Source organism: Temnothorax americanus, unplaced genomic scaffold (assembly GCF_048541705.1).
Source record: "Temnothorax americanus isolate GAGA-0224 unplaced genomic scaffold, ASM4854170v1 Scaffold33, whole genome shotgun sequence".
Classification (NCBI taxonomy): Eukaryota; Metazoa; Arthropoda; class Insecta; order Hymenoptera; family Formicidae; genus Temnothorax; species Temnothorax americanus.
The window spans coordinates 2376386-2399431 of NW_027509475.1; the positions used below are offsets into that span (position 1 = coordinate 2376386).

General features: G+C 39.1%; 2 protein-coding genes across 4 annotated transcripts in view; one reads left to right on the top strand and one right to left on the bottom strand.

Moving 5' to 3' along the window:
- The window catches only part of Flo2 (flotillin-2), a 73799-nt gene that overhangs the window by 46775 nt on the left and 3978 nt on the right, over positions 1 to 23046 (bottom strand). The window lies entirely within an intron of this gene.
- Positions 13 to 22468, top strand: LOC143901381 (uncharacterized). The gene is made up of 10 exons (XM_077413649.1): positions 13 to 263; positions 1264 to 1392; positions 2459 to 2679; positions 3998 to 6077; positions 10877 to 10886; positions 12369 to 12413; positions 12794 to 14443; positions 14607 to 14756; positions 19111 to 19657; positions 20934 to 22468. The coding sequence occupies exons 4-10, from the start codon at positions 4228 to 4230 to the stop codon at positions 22223 to 22225; spliced, it is 5544 nt and encodes a 1847-aa protein (XP_077269775.1). The 5' UTR covers positions 13 to 263; positions 1264 to 1392; positions 2459 to 2679; positions 3998 to 4227; the 3' UTR covers positions 22226 to 22468.

The following is a 23046-nucleotide window of genomic DNA, read 5'->3' on the forward strand; positions in this document are numbered from 1 at the left end:
GAAGCAGGCAGGTAGGCAGATAGGTAGGTGCATGTACGTAATCACAGGAAGAGAATACTTTCACTGCCAGAGCATTCGGGAAAGACAAGAAGAAGACTAGGCATAAAGGGGAACGACAAGGACAGTGAGAGTGAAATGGATGGAGGTATATCGGTGCAGTACTGTACCGCTCCTTTCGACTATCATTACCGACTCCATAGCGGACACTCGACCATCGTCGCGTCACCCGGCGGCGAGCTTCCAATACCCAGAGAATTCTTCTGGTAATGGAATTTTGTCAATAACAGAACTTTTATCGCGAACGGTTCTCGTGATATAATCGACACGCTCCGGGAGTCGTTGACGAGTTCTACAATCTTTCTTACGTGTGAAAAATACTTGAAATAATTATCTCTCTCTCTCTTTCTCGACGATGTGTGTATTTACTTATCGGGCAGTGACAAAGTGTAATCTTGATCGAATCATGGGAGACGTATCATGAGACACGTCGAGGAAAATAACAGTGAAAAGTACACGTTTTGCGCTAAAGATAGTGTTCTTGTATATATGTAACGTGTATAATGCTTCTGTTTAGGGATCATTATTACGCAAAGACTGTTATAAAAACTTGCTCTACACAATAATAAATTCCATGAAGTTGATTATACGAGAATGCGATAGAGAATGGAAATATTGCAAACGATATTACGTCTTTATGATGCACAACGCGCCCTTGATAAATTCCCGGTAAACTACAGCATCAGCAAATGCTCACGCAGCATTGCTACAGCAGTGCAAATGGAAAAATCATTAACCGGTTTCGCGCGACCTCAGATTGGAAAAAAAAAAGAAACCGTACTGTTCCGCGATAAAAAAAACTCCCGATGATATGATTTCCATGTCCGTGATAAAAAACTTGTGACCGAGATGAAAAAACTTTTTCGTTGCGTCGCAAACATCGAGAGATCAATGCCAACTCTTATAACAATGTATAACATAAGTTATAACACGTATAACTTAATGTACGAACCGAATATAAAAAATAGTGTGTCTATCTAGTGCATCTATGCATTGGTATTTGCATGACGTCGTTGATCGCGGTAAAACCCGGCGTGATCTTTAAACGTTTCTACGCGATGTGCGGTAGTATGAGTATCGGTATCGTATAATAGCACTAATAGCCAATACTGTTGTTAGTTATCTCGACTTGCGTGGAACTGATTTCTTGAAATAATATACAACTATCATAAATACATTGACATTAAAACATTACGTCTTCCGCAGCGTTCCAAGACTCGGGTTGAAAAATGACATTTCACGTCCTTAAGGAAGTCGGATCCTAACTGACAACGTCAAATATAGACGTATATTTTGATTATATTTGTTTTTAAACAACGTTCTCTCAAACACGACGTAAGTAATAAAACAAGATTATTCTATGCTTTTTACTCGCATTTTTTTATTTTTTTTTTAAATAAAGATTTACATTTTCAACACATACACTGTAATTTATTAATTACATCTCGTATGTGTTTCACGTTATTATTGGCAATTATCCTCTTATTTTTTTTTGTAATCAATTTTTTTGCCTCTTGCATCTTTCATGATAAAAAGAAGTTTATGTAACATTCACGTGTCGGAAGTATAATTATCCAGCAAACGCGCAAGAAATGATTAAACCGTGATTGATCGACAATAAGACCATAAAAAGTATTCGTTCCACAGTTTCATCACAAGTATTTCAGTTATCTACAAATTATCTACTAAAGATTATCGCGTACGTTACAAATTTGTGCTCCTTCAATATAACGTCGTTCGTGGCAAATATTGGAAAATTTTCACCGAATAGTGACTTTCCTTTATGCACCATATATATATGCATACACATACATATAATACATACAAATATGTGTGCATAAATGGTATATGCCAGCATCAATAACGTTATTATTTGCATGAATGCATACGTGCGCCGTTGCCTTTTTAATTAAATCAACGACGTATTTCAAATATTGTTCGATATCGCAATGTACGGTAAATGTATCTGCTATTTGAGATTATTTACAATATTATCAGTTAAAATTTTAACAATTCTATATTTCCGTAACGATGTCCGAGATCTAACGAGCGATTTCAGGAAAAGTAAAGGCAGCTTCCGCGTCGCTTTCCGTGCGTAATACATGAAATCTGCCGAGCGTGTTCTCCTCTTTCTCGTACCTTTCACAATTTCATTTTTTCTTATTATTCGGAACGACTCAATAATATCATAAAATCGCTTTAATGCATTTTACACGTTGGAAAACGGCAGTTCTCAAAATTTACAATCGTACAATCGAGAGCATTTATGCCGCCTGCGGTAAGTTTGCATTCGCAAAAAGGCTTCGCGCGCAATATACATTACCGATTCTTCCGCTCTTTCGACAAAATAAAGTAGATAAACTGTATAAGCGAAAAAATACTCATTTCTCAAATATTACAGAGACATTGAATTGCTGAGTGCGCACGCACCAAATAGCATTAATGCTCCCGTGTATAGTACTCCACAAAGCACTATTTATTCTCATCATTGTGCGCCAATAAGGAAAAGATCTCCTCTCTTTGGGAGAGGAGATTTTTGAGAAAATCACGAAACTAGAAAATAGAACGTACTCGCCGGAAGTTGTGAAAGTTACGAAATTGGAATTATCTTAGCGCGTACAGGTACGTGGTGCGTATATACGCTATATTTCATGTAATCTTGGTTTATAAATGGTATACATTAAAAATGTCTCTCTTCCCCCCCCTCTCTCTCTCTCTCTCCCCTCCCTCTCTCTCTCTCTCTCTCTCTTAAAGCTGGTGGTCTATTCTCCAATTTTCCAAATATTACTTGCTTCTTTGCATTTTTACATATTTAGAGAAATTTATTTGAGATTAACAATCTTAAATAGAAATTTCTGTCGTTTGGTTCTTGCCGACAAATGTTGATAGACCACAGACGTATTTGCGATTTCATGTTTCGCTTCTCGCAAGAATCCTCTGGCACTGCTAAGATATGAGTTAATAGACCTGACATCTATGTACGTAACGTTAAATCGGAGACGTTTTTGTAAACAAATAAAGCGCATTTTTTTTTAAACCGATATATTTAATAAACACATGTGAAGCTAAATAAGAACAATAAAAAAAGTTTGTGTATGTGTGTGTATGTGTGCGCGTGCGCGATCGTGAGAGGAAAGAGAGAGAGAGAGGGGGGGGGGAGGCAGGAAGAGAGAGAGCGCATAACGTAACTCCACGAGTCGTTTCGTAAAAAGAAACGAGTCAGAGATTTACGTCGGTGAAACACTTTCTCCTTTCCCGTTATGAGATCACCATCTCGTTCTTCCGACGGATCAAGACATAACCCGCAGGTATAACGAAGCACTTTGTGCGCCGTTTACTCATTTAATTTACACGTAGATTGGAGCTTGTGTTGTGTGGCTATTGAAGTGCTACTTATCAACGTAAACGCTACTACGCTTTGATAGGGTACGATCGTCTTTAATTCGTTGAGACTTCAGCATTTCCTTGTTTCACGTCGCGCGATATCCGCGCTCTTCCTTTCGCGACCAGAAACATATTGCTATTTCTACAATGTGTCGCTACGAGCAAAGTTACGTATATTATTCAACGACGTTCGATAAATTTTTTTGCACAAATAATAACGATTAACGATTCTAGACCTTTCTAACCTGTGCACGTTAAAAAATAAAATAAACAAATTGAAAACGACGTTGTTCTCATCTTTCAAAATATACGGAAAAATCAAGGTTAGAATCAAATTTTGAGAAAAGCATTAACGTGCGTTGCCTGATATGATATTTACTATTATATATTCAGTGCTAGCTTTCTCATTCACGTTCTATATGCTTAATAACTTAACAATCTATCTCTTTTATTATTAACGTCGTCGGCATCATCATCGTCATTGTTACAATTATTATTCGTGTTGTTGTTATTATTATTATCATTATCGTTATTATTAATATTATTATTATTACAGGACGAGGCAGTATGGAAGCAATCTATCGAAATCAATGGAAGCGTCATGAAAGGTATAAACGGCGACGTGTCCTTCAATGTTCGTAAGACTGAAAAGATTATAAAGGCATAGAGCTTCCATTACAATAAGCATCCCATTACGACAAGCAATAGCGGAACTCAATGAGACAGAGAGAAAGGTTAAACTAAAAATACTGGAACGTCTGAGAGTGGACGTCGTTTCTCGCCGGAATGGTTTTCAGCGCGATAGTGGTAACGTCGGCTTTGAAGGGCGCTATCGGCTTGATGGGTACAGGTTTATGGCTCGTACCATTGTTAATCGCGGGTCTCTCTTACTATCGTTACGATCAGTTGGACCCCGAGAGTCGACTCGTCGACAAATATCCTCTCTACTCCGATTATGATTTCATCGTGATCGGGGGTGGATCGGCTGGAGCGGTAATTACCAGTCGACTCTCGGAGATACCAGACTGGAACGTTCTGTTGTTAGAGGCCGGACCAGACGAAAACGAGATTACAGACGTGCCGTCTTTGGCCGCGTACCTACAGTTGACCAAGTTAGATTGGAAGTACAAGATCGAGGCTACAGGTAAGGCTTGCTTGGCTATGAAGGGCGGCCGATGCAATTGGCCTCGTGGTAAGGTTTTGGGGGGAAGCAGCGTTCTTAACTACATGTTGTACGTGCGCGGTAATAAACATGACTACGATCATTGGGAGTCGCTGGGTAATCCCGGCTGGGGATACGATCAAGTTCTCTACTACTTCAAAAAGTCGGAAGACAATAGAAATCCATACTTGCGGAGGAGTCCTTATCACGCGTCCGGCGGTTATCTAACGGTTCAGGAGTCGCCGTGGAAGACGCCCTTGGTGGTCGCTTTTGTACAAGCCGGCGTTGAAATGGGATACGAGAACAGAGACATAAATGGCGAAAAGCAGACGGGTTTTATGATATCGCAAGGAACTATTCGCAGGGGAAGCAGATGCTCCACCGCGAAAGCTTTCCTGCGGCCTGTACGCGTACGTAAGAACATTCATACAGCTATGAACAGCCACGTGACGAGAATCGTGATCGATCCCGTGACTATGCGAGCGACTGGCGTCGAGTTTGTCAGGAACGGTCGCAGACAGATAGTGAAAGCGCGCAAGGAGGTGATATTATCAGCGGGTGCCATCAACAGCCCTCAGATTTTGATGCTCTCGGGGATCGGACCGAAGAAGCATCTACAACACGTTGGTATTCCTGTTATCAAAGATCTTCAAGTCGGCGACAATCTTCAGGATCATATAGGCATGGGCGGTCTGACTTTCTTAATCGATAAGCCGGTCGCCATAGTTCAGGATCGTTTTCAGGCGATCCCGATGATGATGCACTACGTAGTTAACGGCAGAGGCCCCATGACGACTTTGGGTGGCGTTGAAGGTTATGCCTTCGTAAATACCAAGTATGCCAATCACTCTATCGATTATCCGGATGTGCAATTCCACATGGCGCCAGCCTCCATTAATTCCGACGCAGGGGCGCAAGTTCGTCAAGTTTTAGGACTGACGGATGAAGTGTACAACACCGTCTACAGGCCGATTAGCAATCGAGACGCCTGGACCATCATGCCTCTTCTACTGAGGCCCAAGTCTCGCGGTACTATACGCTTGAGAAGCTCCAATCCATTTCACACGCCTATCATCAATGCGAATTACTTTTCCAATCCCATGGACATTGCTATTCTGATAGAAGGTGCAAAACTTGCGATCAAAGTAAGCGAGGCGAAGGTCTTCAAACAATTTGGCTCGAGAGTTCATCGCGTCAAGCTGCCGGGATGCAGACACCTCAAATTCGGTACCGACGCCTACTGGGAGTGTCACATTCGACACATCTCTATGACAATCTACCACCCCGTAGGCACCGCCAAAATGGGGCCGCCTAGCGATCCCACCGCTGTAGTGGATCCGAGATTGCGCGTTCATGGTGTCGCGGGTCTTCGAGTTATCGACGCGTCCATCATGCCAACGATATGCAGCGGCAACACAAACGCTCCTATCATTATGATCGGCGAGAAAGGTGCTGATCTCATTAAGCAAGATTGGTCGGCTACCGCATCGTCGGCCAGCTACGCGCGAAAGTATACAATAGGTGCGAGGAGCAAAACGGGCTGAGAAAAAAGCGATTTGGATTATAATACCGCGTCGCGACTTGTTTGCATCAGATTTGTTTCGCGAAAACCGTATCGCGCAGAAGCGATTATTATATTTCTAAACGAAAAAGAGAAAGAGAGAAAGTTCAAAGACGTTCCGAAATTTTAAGCTGTAATATTATTTACGTGCGATGTGTTACGATTGACGTGTCTAACCCCGATCGACTGACTAACCGATATATCGACCAATAAAATGTTTGCTCTTCTAATTTTGCACGCATGTCTGTCGATAAATAATTCATACGTATTCCATGCGCACATTATTATATGTAATGCTAGCTATACGGTATGTAAGCAGCATATTAAGAGCTAGTCTTGATTATCTAAAATTGTATAATTATAGGACTACACGGGAAACCTACTTGATAAGTTGGATATTAATAGGCAGAAATGCACAATGATCCGATAATATTTTACATATTCCTTAAGTCCGTTTAATAACAGCAAATATGTTTATCGTGTAAAAGCGTAATTTTAGAAAAACGTGAAGCAAGGATGATATAAGAAAGATCGATATAATCGGCGAGAGAAACTGGGACTTACAATTAATATATAATAAAACTAGGCCAGTTCAGAGCAAACAGTCACGAGGTTAAACATAAAAACGATTAAATGTGTCGTGTACATTTCTCAGGTGCAACATTATTAAAGTTTCTCAATTTTCTTCAATGTGCCATATGACGACTCTTGACGAAGTCAACTTGTAAGTTTCATTACCTAAACGCATGTATATTAATGTATACTTCCATAATATTACGCGAGAAAATAACTGATGATTCTTCATCGTAATTCTTTGAGTGAGATTACAATTTGCTACTTGTTAGTTTGTTGCCTATTATATAGTCACGCGTTAAGTTAATCTAAAGATTAAGTAAGCAACTATAAAAATTGTTAAGACGTGCGTTTCGCGTTGTAAATTGTACGTTTGTAAAATAAAAATAAAGTTCTTCTATTCTTCTGTTATAACCTTTCTTTTTTTTATTCCTCGAACGTTGCAATCATGTATAAATTATAAATCATAAAGCTATACATAAACAGATATATTGACGCGGTACGTGTGTAATGCAACTTCGTGGATAACTTGCCAATAGAATTAAATTTTTTCAACGGAAAACGTGATTGTTATTCTAATGCTATTTCTCGCAATTTACGCACGTTCAATTGACGTAACTGTGTTACCTATAAAAAGGCATTTCTGAAAATGTTTTCCTTTACAGTTCTTGTGTAACTGTTGTAGTATATGTATGCGAGGTTGATGTAAAAAGTTCTTTTCGTATACGCATATATAATCTTACGGATATTTTAACGCGCATTCATTATTTTCGAAATAATTTACGACACAGATGCATGACGTACGTTTAAAAAATCGAAACGTCGTTCGTATAATCAAACGCGAAATAATGGTTAGCACAAAAGATGTAAGTTGACATAAACTTTTCTTCTTCTTTTTTCATTACTCGCGTACCTTTCGCGGTCGCTTGAGCTTGCAATCAAACCCGCGCTCAGGTCGAAACGATATTAATTAATAAAATTACGAGAAATAGGTCTGGCCGTACGTTCATAAGCGTATCGCCGTAAATCAAGTATAAGATTTTAATGCTTGCTCAAATTTTTAGAGAAGATAAAAAAGGAGATTTTATAACTAATGTCTAATAACAAAGTGGTAGCTAAAATAGGAAAATTTTTTAGGAAACAAACAACCGTTTTGAGTTGGTGTATAAGGCTCTGATACAGAGTAACCACGAGTAAAGAAGATGCAGGACTATAATTGAGAGCCAAGTCTCTCGCTTTATAACGTTGTTTAACGTTATAAATTTTATTCTACGATTCACACGCTTCGTAATAAATAAAACCCATTTTATACCCACGTGCTGAGGATCCGTCCAAAACTCTAGGGCCGAAACGTTCTAAATAAATAACATTTGATAAACGTGAAGATTAATCTGCGCACTGCTTTACCTCTTTTACTTGTTGGACATATAAACATTTTTAGTTTACATACACAATACGTAGTAAAATAGTTTTATCAATTCTTAAACAACGTTAAGTTTAATATACGCATACATGTACCTACATATTTATATCGAGAGTTTGATTCGATACTATTCAATATACGATCGAGCTTCGCTGATATGTAATTTTTTATGGAATGGTGAGTACGTTGGTCGAAACTATTTCATCAAACAAGATATAATGAGGTAAAATAACGTATCGCAATGCTCATCACGTATATCAACGTAACAATAGTGAGTATTACGATAATCTGACGAGACGGCCTAATACGTGCTCTAAATTTTGAGTAAGAAATACTTGTGTGATGCCATGGCAAATAATTACACCGATCATCCATCTGACGTACCAAGTTTTCCGAATGTCGAGATATTCAGATGTACGTGTTGCTGATATTATTATAAAAAAATAAGAAAATAAAAAAATTATGTCGATTACATTTCAGAGAAGATGCAAGATAACGTTTTGATTCATTCTCAAAGTATACGTTCAATCCAAGTTACATTGCTCTTGCGATAAAATGTTTATATAAGAAACGTGATACCAACAAGAGAGTTCGTAGATGCTAGCGAGACATTTTATTTTCAGTAAATGTCTCGAAAAAAACGAAACGTATCGCACATACAGTTACGATAACGTTAGTTGTGCGTTGATTTGACGTTAGCCTTGTTTTCGCTTGAAATTGACGTAATAGTTGTTTATTAACGAGCCACGTATACAGGATTACGTTTGACTGCGTGCATATATGCGCGCAGTAGCTACATCAGTAAGGTGCATTACGTCGATGGGTCATAGTAGCCTTATTGGCTGCTAGGTCTTTAATAATCAATACGTGCGCGGTTCCGTGCAATATTAAAATGCAAATTTGTCATTAGACTCGTAAAAATGTCAACAACGTAATAAACAGCTATACGAGTCGAGCGCGGTACGTGTGGTGCGCAAAGAACGTACGAGTTACAGAAGTAACGACGTACAAAATATAACATGATGTATATAATATACATATATACATATTTTCCAACTTTATAAACTGCGCGCCGCGTATTTGTCGGACTAAACGTTCCAGAGACTAATGTTCCAACGATAGGTGTGTTTCAAGTCCGACAAATACGCGGCGCGCAGTTTATAAAGTTGGAATATATGTATATGGATATTATATGTATACATTGTACGTCGTTACTTCTGTAACTCGTACGTTCTTTACTTGCGCACCACACGTACCGCGCTCGACTCGTATAGCTGTTTATTATAATAATTTGTTGACATTTTCACGAGTCTAGTGACATATTTGAATTTACGCAGGCTGAAACATGCATTTTTAACTATTATATAGGTATTAACTGGTTATTGCAAAAAATATTACCACATGCCTCGGTAGTCGAATTGGTACGACGCCTTTCACGAAATGAGGGAGGTTGAAGGTGTTCCAGGTTTGAGGTAATCCTGACTGAGGTAATATTTTTCGCAAGAAATTCTTTACAGTTTTTTTAAATAATAATATCGCGTTGATTTAATTCTGAGGAGGGAAGGGTATTAATGTTCCAACGATAGCTGTGTTTCAGGTTCGACAAATAATCAGCGCGCAGTTTATAAAGTTGGAATATATGTATATGTATATTATATATTGTGTGTACATTGTACGTCGTTACTTCTGTAACTTACGTTCTTTACTTGCGCACCACGTACCGCGCTTGACTCGTATAGCTGTTTCGTACGTTGTTAATATTAAAATGTATAACGAGAAGAATAAGAAGTTACTAGTTCTCTCTTTTTATTTCACCGCATGCATACTTTTGCGCAGATAAGTCAAGCTACTATGACCCAGCAAATTAATGCACCTTACTGTACCGTTGACCGTACTATATTGCTCCGTTGTGAACGTGCTTCTCTATTTATTTATTCCATTTAGCGATAAGGTTACTTGGAAATGTTGCGACAAAAAAAATGTTGTTTAAAATTAAAGATGTTTTTTCGCTTTCAGAGATAAATGAGAAAGAAATAAACTTTGACGTTCAAAGAGAAAAATAAAAAATGATGAAAAAGATTATTAGAAAACAACCCCGACAACTTGCGGAAAATTATTGATATTATTTTATACAATTGCGCGCGCGCGCAATTTGATATAGTTTAGATTAAATTAGAAAAAGAATCTATTCGATTACTAAAAATAAAAAAACGTGCCATCTTTTCTGAAAACCTTCAAAGTACCTATAAACCATATCTCTTTCTTTAACGTTCGATTATGACATTTGTCCGCGGAAAGATGGTTTCCTATGTGTTGCAAAAACTTTGGAAAATTATACTTCTCTCTTAAAATAACAATTTCACTTGCTCTTGGTAATTCACTACAGTTCATAGAAACCGAAATACGGAATGAGCACGAGAAGTCGACGTCGAGATTTTTTGGAGGAAAAGAAAACAAGTAGTAACAGTTATTTACAATCACTAAACCTACGTCTTTTACATTCTACTAGATTTGCCGTAACTATTTATGTACATTTTTTTTGTCTTTGGTTCTCCCTGAAGAATTAATATCGATGTTTTTAATTGGGACGGCGCAGTCTCCAGACCAGAGCTCGGCATAAAAAAACGGCACTTTTTCGCCAATTTTCAGCTGGCTCCGCCTAGCGCCTTCCCCTTACCTTGCCGTCTCGCGCGCAGCACACGAGGAGTCGCTCGAGGCTCAGGAGCGTAAACATGTGTTTACAATAGCTTTCCATGTCACCCGTGAGATACTATTAATGTTGACGCGTTTTTTTTTTTTAATGGTATTCCCTGTAGGCCTTATCCACTGACGACTAAAATGACTGTAATTAAAGCAAAATTAAAGAACGTAAGAAAATCTAGGTCGGCTTTCGGGATCTTTTACAGGCGAGAGCGAGAATATCTATTTCCATGCATATTAGATGTTGCGAGCCGCATAAGACGCGGTAAAGATTCGTCGCTTAAAGAAGAATGCTTTTCATTTTTACTAAGTTTCATTTTTAAAAATAAAGTCTCACATAAATATGTGCACCCAAACATGGAATAAATCCAAAGGCCGAAATTATTAAACGTTGGCCGAAATTATAAATAATAATTTGTTTAAAATTGTCTTTAATTGTTTTAAGAGATATATCACTATGCAAATCGCATAGTTCATCCTGCAAATCAAGATGTCGCTTCGATTGGCGCTGTAAGGGAATTCTCAAAAAGAATTACGTCGGTTCCAAGTTTTTCAAAACAACTAAAACGCGTATTGACGTCTTCTATGAGACAATCTACAAAATGAATGTATTCCTTGAAATTACGGTTACTGCCGTGTTCTTCATTTTCAAAAATAAAAGTTATAAAAAATGAAAAGTGTTCTTTCTTAAGCGACAATTCTTTACCGCATCTTATGCGGCTTGCTATACGTTTAATATTCAAATCGATGTTTCCACTCTCGCCTATAAAAGATCTCAAAAGTTGACCTAACGTTTCTTCATTTTTTGTTTATTTCTTTAATTCTGCTTCACGTTGTTAAAGAGTCACTTCAGTCATCAATGACGTAAAACTATAGAGGATACCGTTTACGCTCCTGAACCTCGAGCGACTCGTGGGCTGCGCGCGGGACGGCGAGGTAAAGGGAAGTCGCTTAGGCGGAGACAGCTGAAACGCGGCCGAAAAGTGTATCTTTTGCCGTGCTCTGCTCCAGACCATCCTTAAAACAAAACGCTCGTGATCAAGGAATATAGATTCGCGAGGTAACGTATTATTTTACGTCGCGTCTTCGCGTCTAATGCAAATCTATAGCACGCCGTGACCGTGACTCATTTACGCGACGCGACGAGTTGCGCGAGTACTCCGAGATGTTGAGATCTCCAATAACGAGTGAACGCGATCAAGTAGGCTTGCTCTCGCGAGCTTGTGGTCGATTTATGTATCAAGTGTTTTTATTTTTTCCTTACGTGCCCTATGAGCACAGATATTACGATGTCAACGTTATACGGCAATCTCGTATCGAATCTGTTCGCAAGATAGATACGACCTCGTAACGACAGACCTATTTATCTATCTTCGTTATCGCCGTAAGTACGAACGCAACGTTTAATGTCATTATCAAAAAGCCGTGCTATACGATAAATGAGAGAAAGCATTAACAAACATTAAATGAAGATCGAACGTGCATCAAAAATGCAAAAGCAAGCTCAGATGTGTCATTTTCCTTCTTGCAGTCAAATTCTTGGACGTGGCAGCGCCTTTAATCTCTCATCATGGCGTTGCGTCCTTCACATCGCACGGATACGTCTTTCGTTGTTCGTTGTGTCTGTTTGCGCAATAGATATTTACGCATACAGTGACACACTTGTAAAACATAGACCTCAATGTAGGTATATATGCTAGACGAATGCATCCAGATGCTGCTCTTTATTCGCGCGCCCCACTCGCGCGAGACACATTCAATAGCCACGTACCACTTGGATATGCCGGGTAAGGTATCGAGACTCCTTTACCTTCTCAGTGCTGTCGCTGTAATCGTTCCGTTACAGTCGGGCGGCGGACAATCGACGCCAAAACGGTACCGCAGTATTTATGGCGACGACGTGAGCGGACATGCGTTGATGAATATATTTGAGCTGGGTGTCGGGGCCCTAAACTTCCTACAGCAGGGCCAACGTTACCGGAGCCAAGAGATACCGGACACGGTACCGCACGTCGGAGCCACGTACGATTTCGTGGTAATTGGCGCCGGCACGGCCGGCGCCACGATAGCCGCGAGATTAAGCGAGATTCCGCAGGTCGAGGTGTTGCTGATCGAAGCTGGATCTACCGAGAATTTGCTCATGGACATCCCGATTCTCGTTCACATGTTACAGCTGAGCAACAATATCAATTGGAAGTACCGGACCAAATCGTCGAAAAGATATTGCCTCGGCATGGCCGACAATAGGTGCAACTGGCCTAGAGGAAAAGTGATGGGTGGCAGCAGCGTGCTAAACTACATGATCGCAACCAGAGGCGGCGCCGAGGATTACGACCGATGGGCTGAGATGGGGAACGAGGGCTGGGCTTACGAAAACGTTCTCGCGTACTTTAGAAAGCTGGAGACAATCGATATCCCAGAGCTGCAGTCAGACGCTATCTACCATGGAACCAAGGGACCGTTGCACATCTCTCATCCGTTATTCCACACGCTATTGGCAGAGGCCTTCCTAGAAGCTGGTAAGGAACTCGGATACCCGCTGTTGGATTATAACGGAAGGAATATGATAGGATTCTCGTATGTGCAGAGCACGATCATGAATGGCACCCGTATGAGCAGCAACAGAGCCTACCTACACCCCGCGAAAAATCGTCGAAATCTTCATGTGACACGCGAGAGCACGGTGAGGAAAGTGCTGATTGATCGTCGCACGACGCGGGCGATCGGCGTTGAGTTTGCCAAACATGATCGACGTATCCGCGTGTTTGCCAACAAAGAGGTGATTTTGTGTGCGGGCTCCATCGGATCGCCTCAATTACTGATGCTATCTGGCATCGGACCGGCCAAGCATCTTAGCGAGCTCGGCATAAACGTCGTCCGGGACTCGCCGGTTGGCGAAAATCTGATGGATCACGTAGCTTTTGGCGGATTAACATGGACACTGAACGATCCGGTAGCTTTGAATCTACTCGACATCATTAATCCCACTTCTCCGTATATAAAGGACTTTCTGATAGAGCGCGCGGGACCACTCACGGTTCCAGGTGCGTGCGAAGCTCTCGCTTTCATCGACACCAAACATCCAAAGAAACGTGACGGTTTACCGGACATCGAACTGTTATTTACCGGTGGTGGATTTAAAGGAGATATTATTTTTCCGACTATAATGGGTTTCAATGATCGAATGCGTCAGATATGGCACAAATACGACAGCAATCACGGCTGGAGCATACTACCGATGCTGTTGAAGCCAAAGAGTCGTGGTCGGATAAGACTAGTGGCCAATGACATTAACGTTAAACCCGAAATCGTGCCGAATTATTTCGACCATCCGGAAGATGTCGAGACAATGATTGCCGGCATTAAAGCTGCGATAAACGTCGGTCGGACGAAAGAGATGCAGAAGTTTGGTTCACAATTGACGAACGATACTCTTCCCGGATGCGAAAACTACGAGTATGATTCTTATGCTTATTGGGAGTGCGCGGTAAGAACGGCGTCTATTACCATCTATCACTATTCTGGTACTTGTAAGATGGGACCGAGAGGCGATCCGACCGCTGTCGTCGATCCTAGATTAAAGGTATTTATTTATTGCGAAAGATGCGTACTCTATATAGTGCCCATCTCCAAATCTACAACGAATATTCCTGCGGCGTGATGTAAGCACACGCACGTTCACGCACACGTAAACATACCGATTTACTTACATATATACGTTATACAACGTCATATGTAAAACGCAGGTGATTGGCATTCATGGACTACGAGTAGCAGATGGTTCCATCATGCCCGAAATTATATCGGCCCACACCAACGTACCTATTTATATGATTGCGGAGAAACTGGCCGATATGATAAAGGAAGAATGGGGATACGCGGACAAGTCACGAATGTGATGGTATTGTATTAACCAGTAAGAGCATTCGATCGATATAAAACTTCATTGAAAACTAAAACAGTTCTCGCACAGTGTATATATATATATATATATAATAATAGTAAAAGTTTAAATAAATTATCGGCAACGTGATATTACGGAAATACTTTCGTTATAACACGTAATATTTATTTAAGCAGGCTTGATTTAAATTTCATGATACTTTTTAAAGTACTTAATCTCTAGCATACTTATTGTTAGTTTAGAACTTGTAAGAATACCAAGTTTGATTTTCTGTATATTCTGTTCCCGCGAGATATTCCATGTTACAAACGTTTGCCTTCATAATTTATTTATTTTGTACTTTGATACACGATCTTCATCTTCTCTCTTACGTTCTGCTTATAAAAAGTGCTTGTGAGTGAGATTTATGTCAAGATCTTGCCAAAAGGCATTATTATGTATACAAATAGATGTTACGACTGTTGCTTTTCACACATACGGTTGTACATACTACATAAATATTCAATATCGCTTTCGACTACGTGTATAACGTAAGAATGCGTTTAAAAAATCTTTATATCTAATTATTCGTTCACTATAATAACTACACGAAAAAAAAATGTTCTTACGTTGAAAATATCTTTAATTTTAACGTGGAAATCTTGAAATGAGATTATACTGCGATTGAACTTGCTTGAAGAAAAACTTGCTTGTGAACAAATACTCTCATGCGTTGTTAATTCACTGAAAAATTATTAAAGTTTCTCGTTTGGCTATATTCAACTTGTTAAATTTATATCGTTTGAACGTATTAGTTGAAAGAATACGAATATTTTTGTAATTTGCTGTACATTTAATAACTACTGGCCACAAGCCGTTGCCTAAGTATTGGATAAATGGATATATATCCCTGACCCCCAACCAGTTTTCACGGTTGAAATTCTGGGCAAAATCGAGTCGTTATGTGAATGAATATTTTAAAAGAAGATTTTGCAATCATGCTTGACGTGCAAAAAGTTCAAAGTTAACTTTGAACTTTGAACTTTGAACTTAACATAATATATACGATTTATTCTCGTGAAACTTTCGCGCGCGCGCGCCACACATTAACCCTCCGAGAACACACCTATTTTTTCATTCACGGAGAACACTTTAGGTCAATCTGACCCTACACACACTTTGATCGTCCACCATTTTAACGTGACAAGTGCGATCAGCTTGAAAAAATTTCCAGATGTACTGGAAAAAAAATTTTAAAAAATTATAATTTTAAAAAAGTTTTTTTTTTATTTTTTTAAATATGTTAAGAATTCTAACGGCACTTTTTATTTATATCAATTGATTTAACAATGTTCCAAGTACATCTGGAAATTTTTTCAAGCTGATCGCACTCGTCACGTTAAAATGGTGGACGATCAAAGTGTGTGTAGGGTCAGATTGACCGATGAGTGTTCTTTTAAAAAAAAACGTACGTTACAAAAAAAATTTATTTTTTTATGTTTAATATTTCTGGCTAAAAATTTTTCTGGCAAAAAAAAAACAGGGTCACATTGACCCCTTGTGTTCTCGGAGGGTTAATATTGTCCCATGACAAAACCTATTTAAATATACAAGATAAGGACACGTCTCTCTCTTAACGTTTGATGTACCCATGTCCATTTTCCATCATTTATTCCATTAGTAAGAAAACTTTGCAAACTTGTATATGTTTTCAACGTCCTCGTACAATTAAATTGAACGTGAAGTACGTCAGCGAAATCTTTGAATGTTAAAAAAATGCAAAATAATCGCTTTCCATTCTGTTACATTTGTGCCATACGCGTGCACATATACATGTATGTATATACATATATATTGTATATATGTACGTATATGTATAGATATATATATGTATGTTGAAAAAAAGGTGGTACCATAGGAGTATGTAGTACTCGTGAAAACAAACCGAAAAGTCTTACACGTAGTAAGTATTATTCCAAAAACTATTTATTTCAGAGTTATAAAGCATTTTTTTACAACAAATGTTTGATATGCTCTCCGTTCATTTCAACACACGTCAGCACTTTCTCATTAAAGATCAAACACATTAAAAACGTCCAGGTTTATTTCTTCGTTGTTGACAAGAGTTTTCAATTTTCTGTTTTAGTTTATCCAAAGTGTCGACTGATGCGGCATACACCATGCTCTTCAAATGTCCCCATAAATAAAAGTCTAACGGATTTAAATCCGGTGAGAGAGGTGGCCATGTAACTGCGGACCACCGTATCTACTTTTCATGAAAACACGTGCTTACATAAATATTGTCTGACACGTATGAGAAAATGCGCAAGGGCACCATCCTGTGCATAAACCACATTTGTTGTCTACGTAGAAGAGGAATATCTTCCAAAAGTTCGACGATGTTCATTATTCATCAACCTTAGAAGCTCGTAAAAGACGCATATACGAACGTCGCATGTAAATACGTTACACAATGCATATATACTCGTAAAACAAACAGAGAATATACCGTGAATGCTTTATAACACAAAAATAAATACATACACATATATAAAATTAAAACTATTAAGAATCTTGTCAAAAGCGTATTATATGCGTAAAAAAGAGAGATAACGTGTTTGCTTAATACTATGTTTCGAAATTTATACCCATTTTTAATTTAGGTAAGAGATAAATTAATACGTTATATTAACTAAGCAGTGTACAGCTCTTTCAAATAGATATATATTTTCAAACAGGCAAGTTAGTAGGTAAAAATTTAAAATATATGGTACCGGTACTATAATAATGTTTCCAACGTTGATGTCATCTTAATCACAATATTGACAGTAATCGCGGTAAATTCTTAAATGTAAATTTTTATCGTGTTTCGTAGTTTGACAAAATAAATATTGATATATAACCTTACTAATCTCATTCTTACAAGCTTATCTCACCCGAGAGCGACTGAAAAACCCCTCCTTCTTACAAGCTTACTGTCAGACTTATAATCTGTTATCGAGTTACGCAGTAGCAGAAATATGTATGTAACGGCTAATAAGAGCTGTGACAGACGGCCAATTTTCGATCAGCAACCAAATATAAGAATGTCAAAACATAACATAAATTATTTAAATTATAATAATTTATATTAATTAATTAAAAATAGATCTTTATATCAGAAATAAATGTTGTCGGAATTTAAATTTAGATAGTTACTAGAACAGAGACATAGACACGTCATAATCGTAAACGAAAAATATAAATGCAAATCGTCACATATTATAATCGGCTACAACGTGACTGGTATATGGACAATATTGCTTTCTCCAATCTCCATTTATTTGTAAGCTTCTGATATTCGTTCCTTTATTATTGCATAATGATTGGATTGCCGAATCAGCAATGAACTACACATCACCAAAAGCATGTATCAACGTTAAAACGTAACAATTCGAGAGGAGGGGTTCTTGGTCCAAATACATTACTCGAGTCCGGTAAGTATTACGTGAACGAGACGAGAAAGCACATTTCTCTGGTGGATCTTGAAACGGAGAGTGGTCGATCGTGTGCCGCCGTTCCGAAGTGGCAGAGAACGTGTTTTCCGTAGAAGCCAATATTCCGATACGATCGCGGCACAGCGTGCGAGAATAAGGAAGGACGACGAAGGATCGATACACGAAAAACGACCGTCCCGCGGTGATTCGTTACTATCACATAAACGGTATGTATTACCGAATTATTTAAGAGAACGTATTTAAGTTTACGATCGAAATTCCAGTAAATAGCGGAAAGAACTATACGCGCGTGAAAAGAACAAGATTGAGTTAACACGGGGCTCCTGTATATACATTTCAAGAATGTCTAGTGCAAATTTCAGGTAGAAATTCTGAGAAATAACAAAGTTATAGTCCCGATCGGTCCCGATAGTACATTGGTGCGCTGTCGCAGCGCAGTACCACGCGCCGCTCAGAACCATGGCCGGGACCCCACCGCCCACCGTGGTTTTTTGTTTGAATCTATGTACTGTGTTTTTTGATATTGTATTGCCTCGCTGTCGCATATTTTAAACATAACGGAGCTATCCAAGAAAAACGTCAGCGTGCTTCGTCAGTATATCTTGATGCTGTCCGTGCGTATAGCTGTATCGAAACGCGCGTTTTTCTCGAAACGATCGTTTTCAAACTGGTACCAGATAAGTCTCTCGAAAACCACCGAACCGCGTTGCTTGCACTTTTTTGTGGTTATTCTATAATACATCGCGGTATAATACATCGTAAAGATATGGTAGTGTAATTTTTTATTCCTAGAGGAGAGGGGGTACATTGTGAAAGAATAATTTTTTCTCCTGTCGCGGCGTGTGTGTGTTAATGCGTTTAAAATTATAGTTTTACAGAACCTTGTACAATATGAGGATTCTGTGGCCATTCATCATTATCATAATAGTGACCGGCAACGCTCATAGTCTCCTAAACATCGTCAAGAATGATGTTCACTCACCTGAGAAAGAGTATGGATTTACAAGCGACGACACCAGCAGGTATGACTTTATCGTCGTAGGAGCTGGATCGGCTGGGTCTGTGTTAGCCAATCGTCTATCGGAGAATAAGAGATGGAGAATTTTATTACTAGAAGCGGGATACGCGCCAAACTTATTGAATCAGATTCCGATGCTCGTCAGCGTATTTCAATTAACCAATTACAATTGGGGTTACAACGTGGAGCCTCAGAAGAATGCCTGCCTGGGAATGATAAATCGTCAGTGCGCTTGGCCGCGAGGTAGAGCCTTGGGTGGTACAAGTATCTTGAACTATATGATCCATACACGTGGGAACAGATTTGACTACGACAAATGGGCCAGTTTGGGCAACGTGGGCTGGTCCTACGCGGACGTTCTGCCATATTTTAAGAAAAGTGAAAGATTTAACGTACCAGGTATTTATATACGACATTTCTCTTCTCCCTTCGCTCTTTTCACTTACGTTCTTCAGATTATTCAATGGATTATCAAACGTTCTTACACTATACGTATATATGAGACACTCTATAAACAAATAAACTCTCCATTTTTTCTCATTCGGCGATTTAGTTATTTAAGACGGAACTTTGCTTCATGCGAAAGCACATGTTGCGCGTAGATGATTCAGAACGTTGCAATTCTTTTTTTAATTAAAAATAAATCAAGTGTTACGTTTATGGCAAAATCTTACGTCGAGATAGTTTTAATTAAACGTTCCAATTGATGTAAACAATATATAAGATGTTTTAACTCTTTCCCTCAAAATTTTTTCTTTTCACACGTTTAGAAAAAAAATTTCAGATAAAAAAAAGTTAGTACGGTCTGGGGGGTGGGACAAATAATGATAAAATCAATTTTCGAAAAAATCAATTTTTTAAGATAACACGAAGGTCTCTTTCAAATGGAATATATATATATATATTATATGGCTTTTTTTACACAATATCTATTCTGCTAGCTATATTCTGCTAGTTATATTATATTCTGCATGTAAAAGTATCAAAAAAATAATTTTATCAAAAAAATCAATAGTTTACGAGATATTTTATAGTAAATTCTGACATATTTTGACATGAGATATAAAATATCTCGTGACGTAGCTATTAATTTTTTTGATAACCGTAGCTTAATACTTTTATGTAAAAAGGTATATGTAATTGCATATTGTAACGTGCAACGAATTTTTTTGAAAAGTACGTTTGCGTTTTCTTTACATCATCACTTGACTCATATCATTATTCTGTTGATAAAAGTAATCGCTTAAACGTGGACACTCTGTATACAATGAACTTTACAAAAGCAACGTCAACTGTTAAATTCTATTGCTAGTTTAGAGAACAATAAAATTACGTTTCTCTCACAATGACAATCGTAGAACGTAATCGCGTTTCTTTGCTTCTCTCGCATTCTTAAGCGTTTCTGATATGCATTCAAATGATATAATAGCGTCCTCTTTTGTTTTATTCAAACTGTTCAAGCTTAAAATTTCAGCGTGCGTTATTCGAAAACAAAATAATCCGAAAGCTAAAAGAGAGATTGCGCAGAATATCTCTGTACAATGCGGCGTGTAAGCGGGACCGCGCGCAGTCTGTCTCCTGGTTAAACTGGATTAATTTTACAAATACCATAGCAAGCCGCGCGACACTCCCGATGCTGCACACTGACAAAACGTATTATTCCTATGTTCATCAGGCATCAAGAACTCCTCGTATCACGATGAAAACGGTTACTTGTGCGTGGAACATGTGCCATATCATACAAAACTGGCGACTGCGTATCTAAATGCCGGACAAGAGTTGGGGTATAAAATCGTGGACTACAATGGTCAAGATCAGATAGGTTTCTCGTACATTCAGGTAAACATGGCTCGTGGAAAGCGTTGCGACGCGGCCAAGGCCTATCTCGAGCCAATCGATCGACCGAACTTGGAGATTATCACCGGTGCTAGAGTGACCAAAGTACTAATCGACGCGAACAAGCGCGCTTACGGCGTCGAGTACGTCAAGAACAACGTACGGAAGAAGGTGACCTGCTCGAAGGAAATTTTATTATCAGCCGGTACGATCGACTCGGCGAAATTGTTAATGCTGTCGGGAATTGGACCGAGGGAGCATCTTGAAGAACTGAACATCCCAGTGATTCAGAACTCCAAGGTCGGTTACAGCATGTACGAGCATGTCGGTTTCCTGGGATTGACTTTTATGGTGAATCAGAGCGTGTCGCTGCTGCAGAACAAGATCCTTAATCCAAGGCCGCTCCTGGAGTACCTTCTGCATCAAGACGGCCTGCTCACAGTTCCAGGAGGTGCCGAGGCGATTGCTTTCATGAAAACTAAATACGCTCCTGACGAGAGACCGGACGTTGAGCTTCTCTTCGCGTCTGGTTCTCTACATTCGGACAACGGTCTGGTTTTGAAGAAGAGTCTGAGAATTTCAGAGGATCTGTACGACGCCGTCTATAAACCGATCGAAAATCAGGAGGCCTGGTCGATCTGGCCGATCGTTCAATATCCCAGAAGCGTCGGCCGTCTCACGTTGCGATCGAAGGATCCATTCGAGTCACCCAAAATGGATCCAAACTTTTTTAGCCACCCGGCCGATCTAGAGATCATTCTGGAGGGAGTAAAGCACGCCATTAACATATCCAAAACCAAAGCCTTTCAGGCTTACGGCAGTCGATTGCACGACTATAAGATACCAGGCTGTAGACAGTTTGAGTTTGCTACCGATGATTATTGGCGTTGCGCCATCAAGCACCTGCCGTCTATGATGAATCACGAGATAGGGACCGTCAAAATGGGACCTCGGACGGATACTTATGCAGTTGTCGATCCGCAGCTAAGAGTATACGGGATCGAGGCACTCAGAGTAGTGGACGCTTCAATCATGCCGACGATGCACACTGGCCATGTAAACGCGGGAATATTTATGATCGGCGAAAAGGCCGCGGACATGATCAAGGAAACCTGGAGGAATGCAATGTAAAAGAACGTTCGCTTTTTACGAAAGGTTCGGGGACGCGGGGTATCAACGGGTGTGGTGCCCCATGGAGAAAGGTGGGGATCAAGGTTAAACGCAGCATCGATATTTTGAAGCAACATTTTTGACATTAAGACGTGGAATGCACACACATAAATATTTAGATAACGTAGCTGAAACATGTTTGCGACATACATAAAGATTTAAAAACAAAGAAACGATGTATAATAAAATAACCAAAAAAATCCATGATTTCTGTTGGGCGACTTATTACGTCAATCTCTTGGCTTTGTGTGTGTGTGTGTGTGTGTGTGTGTGTGTGTGTGTGTGTGTGTGTGTGTGTGTGTGCGCGCGTGCATATGTAAAGACTTGAAAAATTATGAGGCAACTTGTAACCCTCGAATTCCAGATGTATATAAGCTTAAAATAGTCGTTATCGACAATACGACATATAACTATCGATTTTTATTTTCGTCGTCGAGAACGATTATTTCTGATAAAGTTTCAAAAAACAGAATTCTTTTGAAAGGAGAGATCTTTCGTTGCATTTAATATATTTCTTCCAACATATATGATCAATTAAATGATCAATTAAATATCATTAATCTCAATAATCAAGTATAAAATAATGCGTCGATGCGTCGTAACTATCGTACGCTCAATGTTAATGCTGATAGACGTAGTATAATAAATAATTATTGCTCAAGAATATTTCTCGAGGACGAGAAAAGCCATATATCGATCGTCCTCGTTAGTGACGCAATTTTGTCACAGCGGAAATCGTTCTCGTTGCATTTTGCTTTGCGTGTCGCGTAACGAAGCACTTG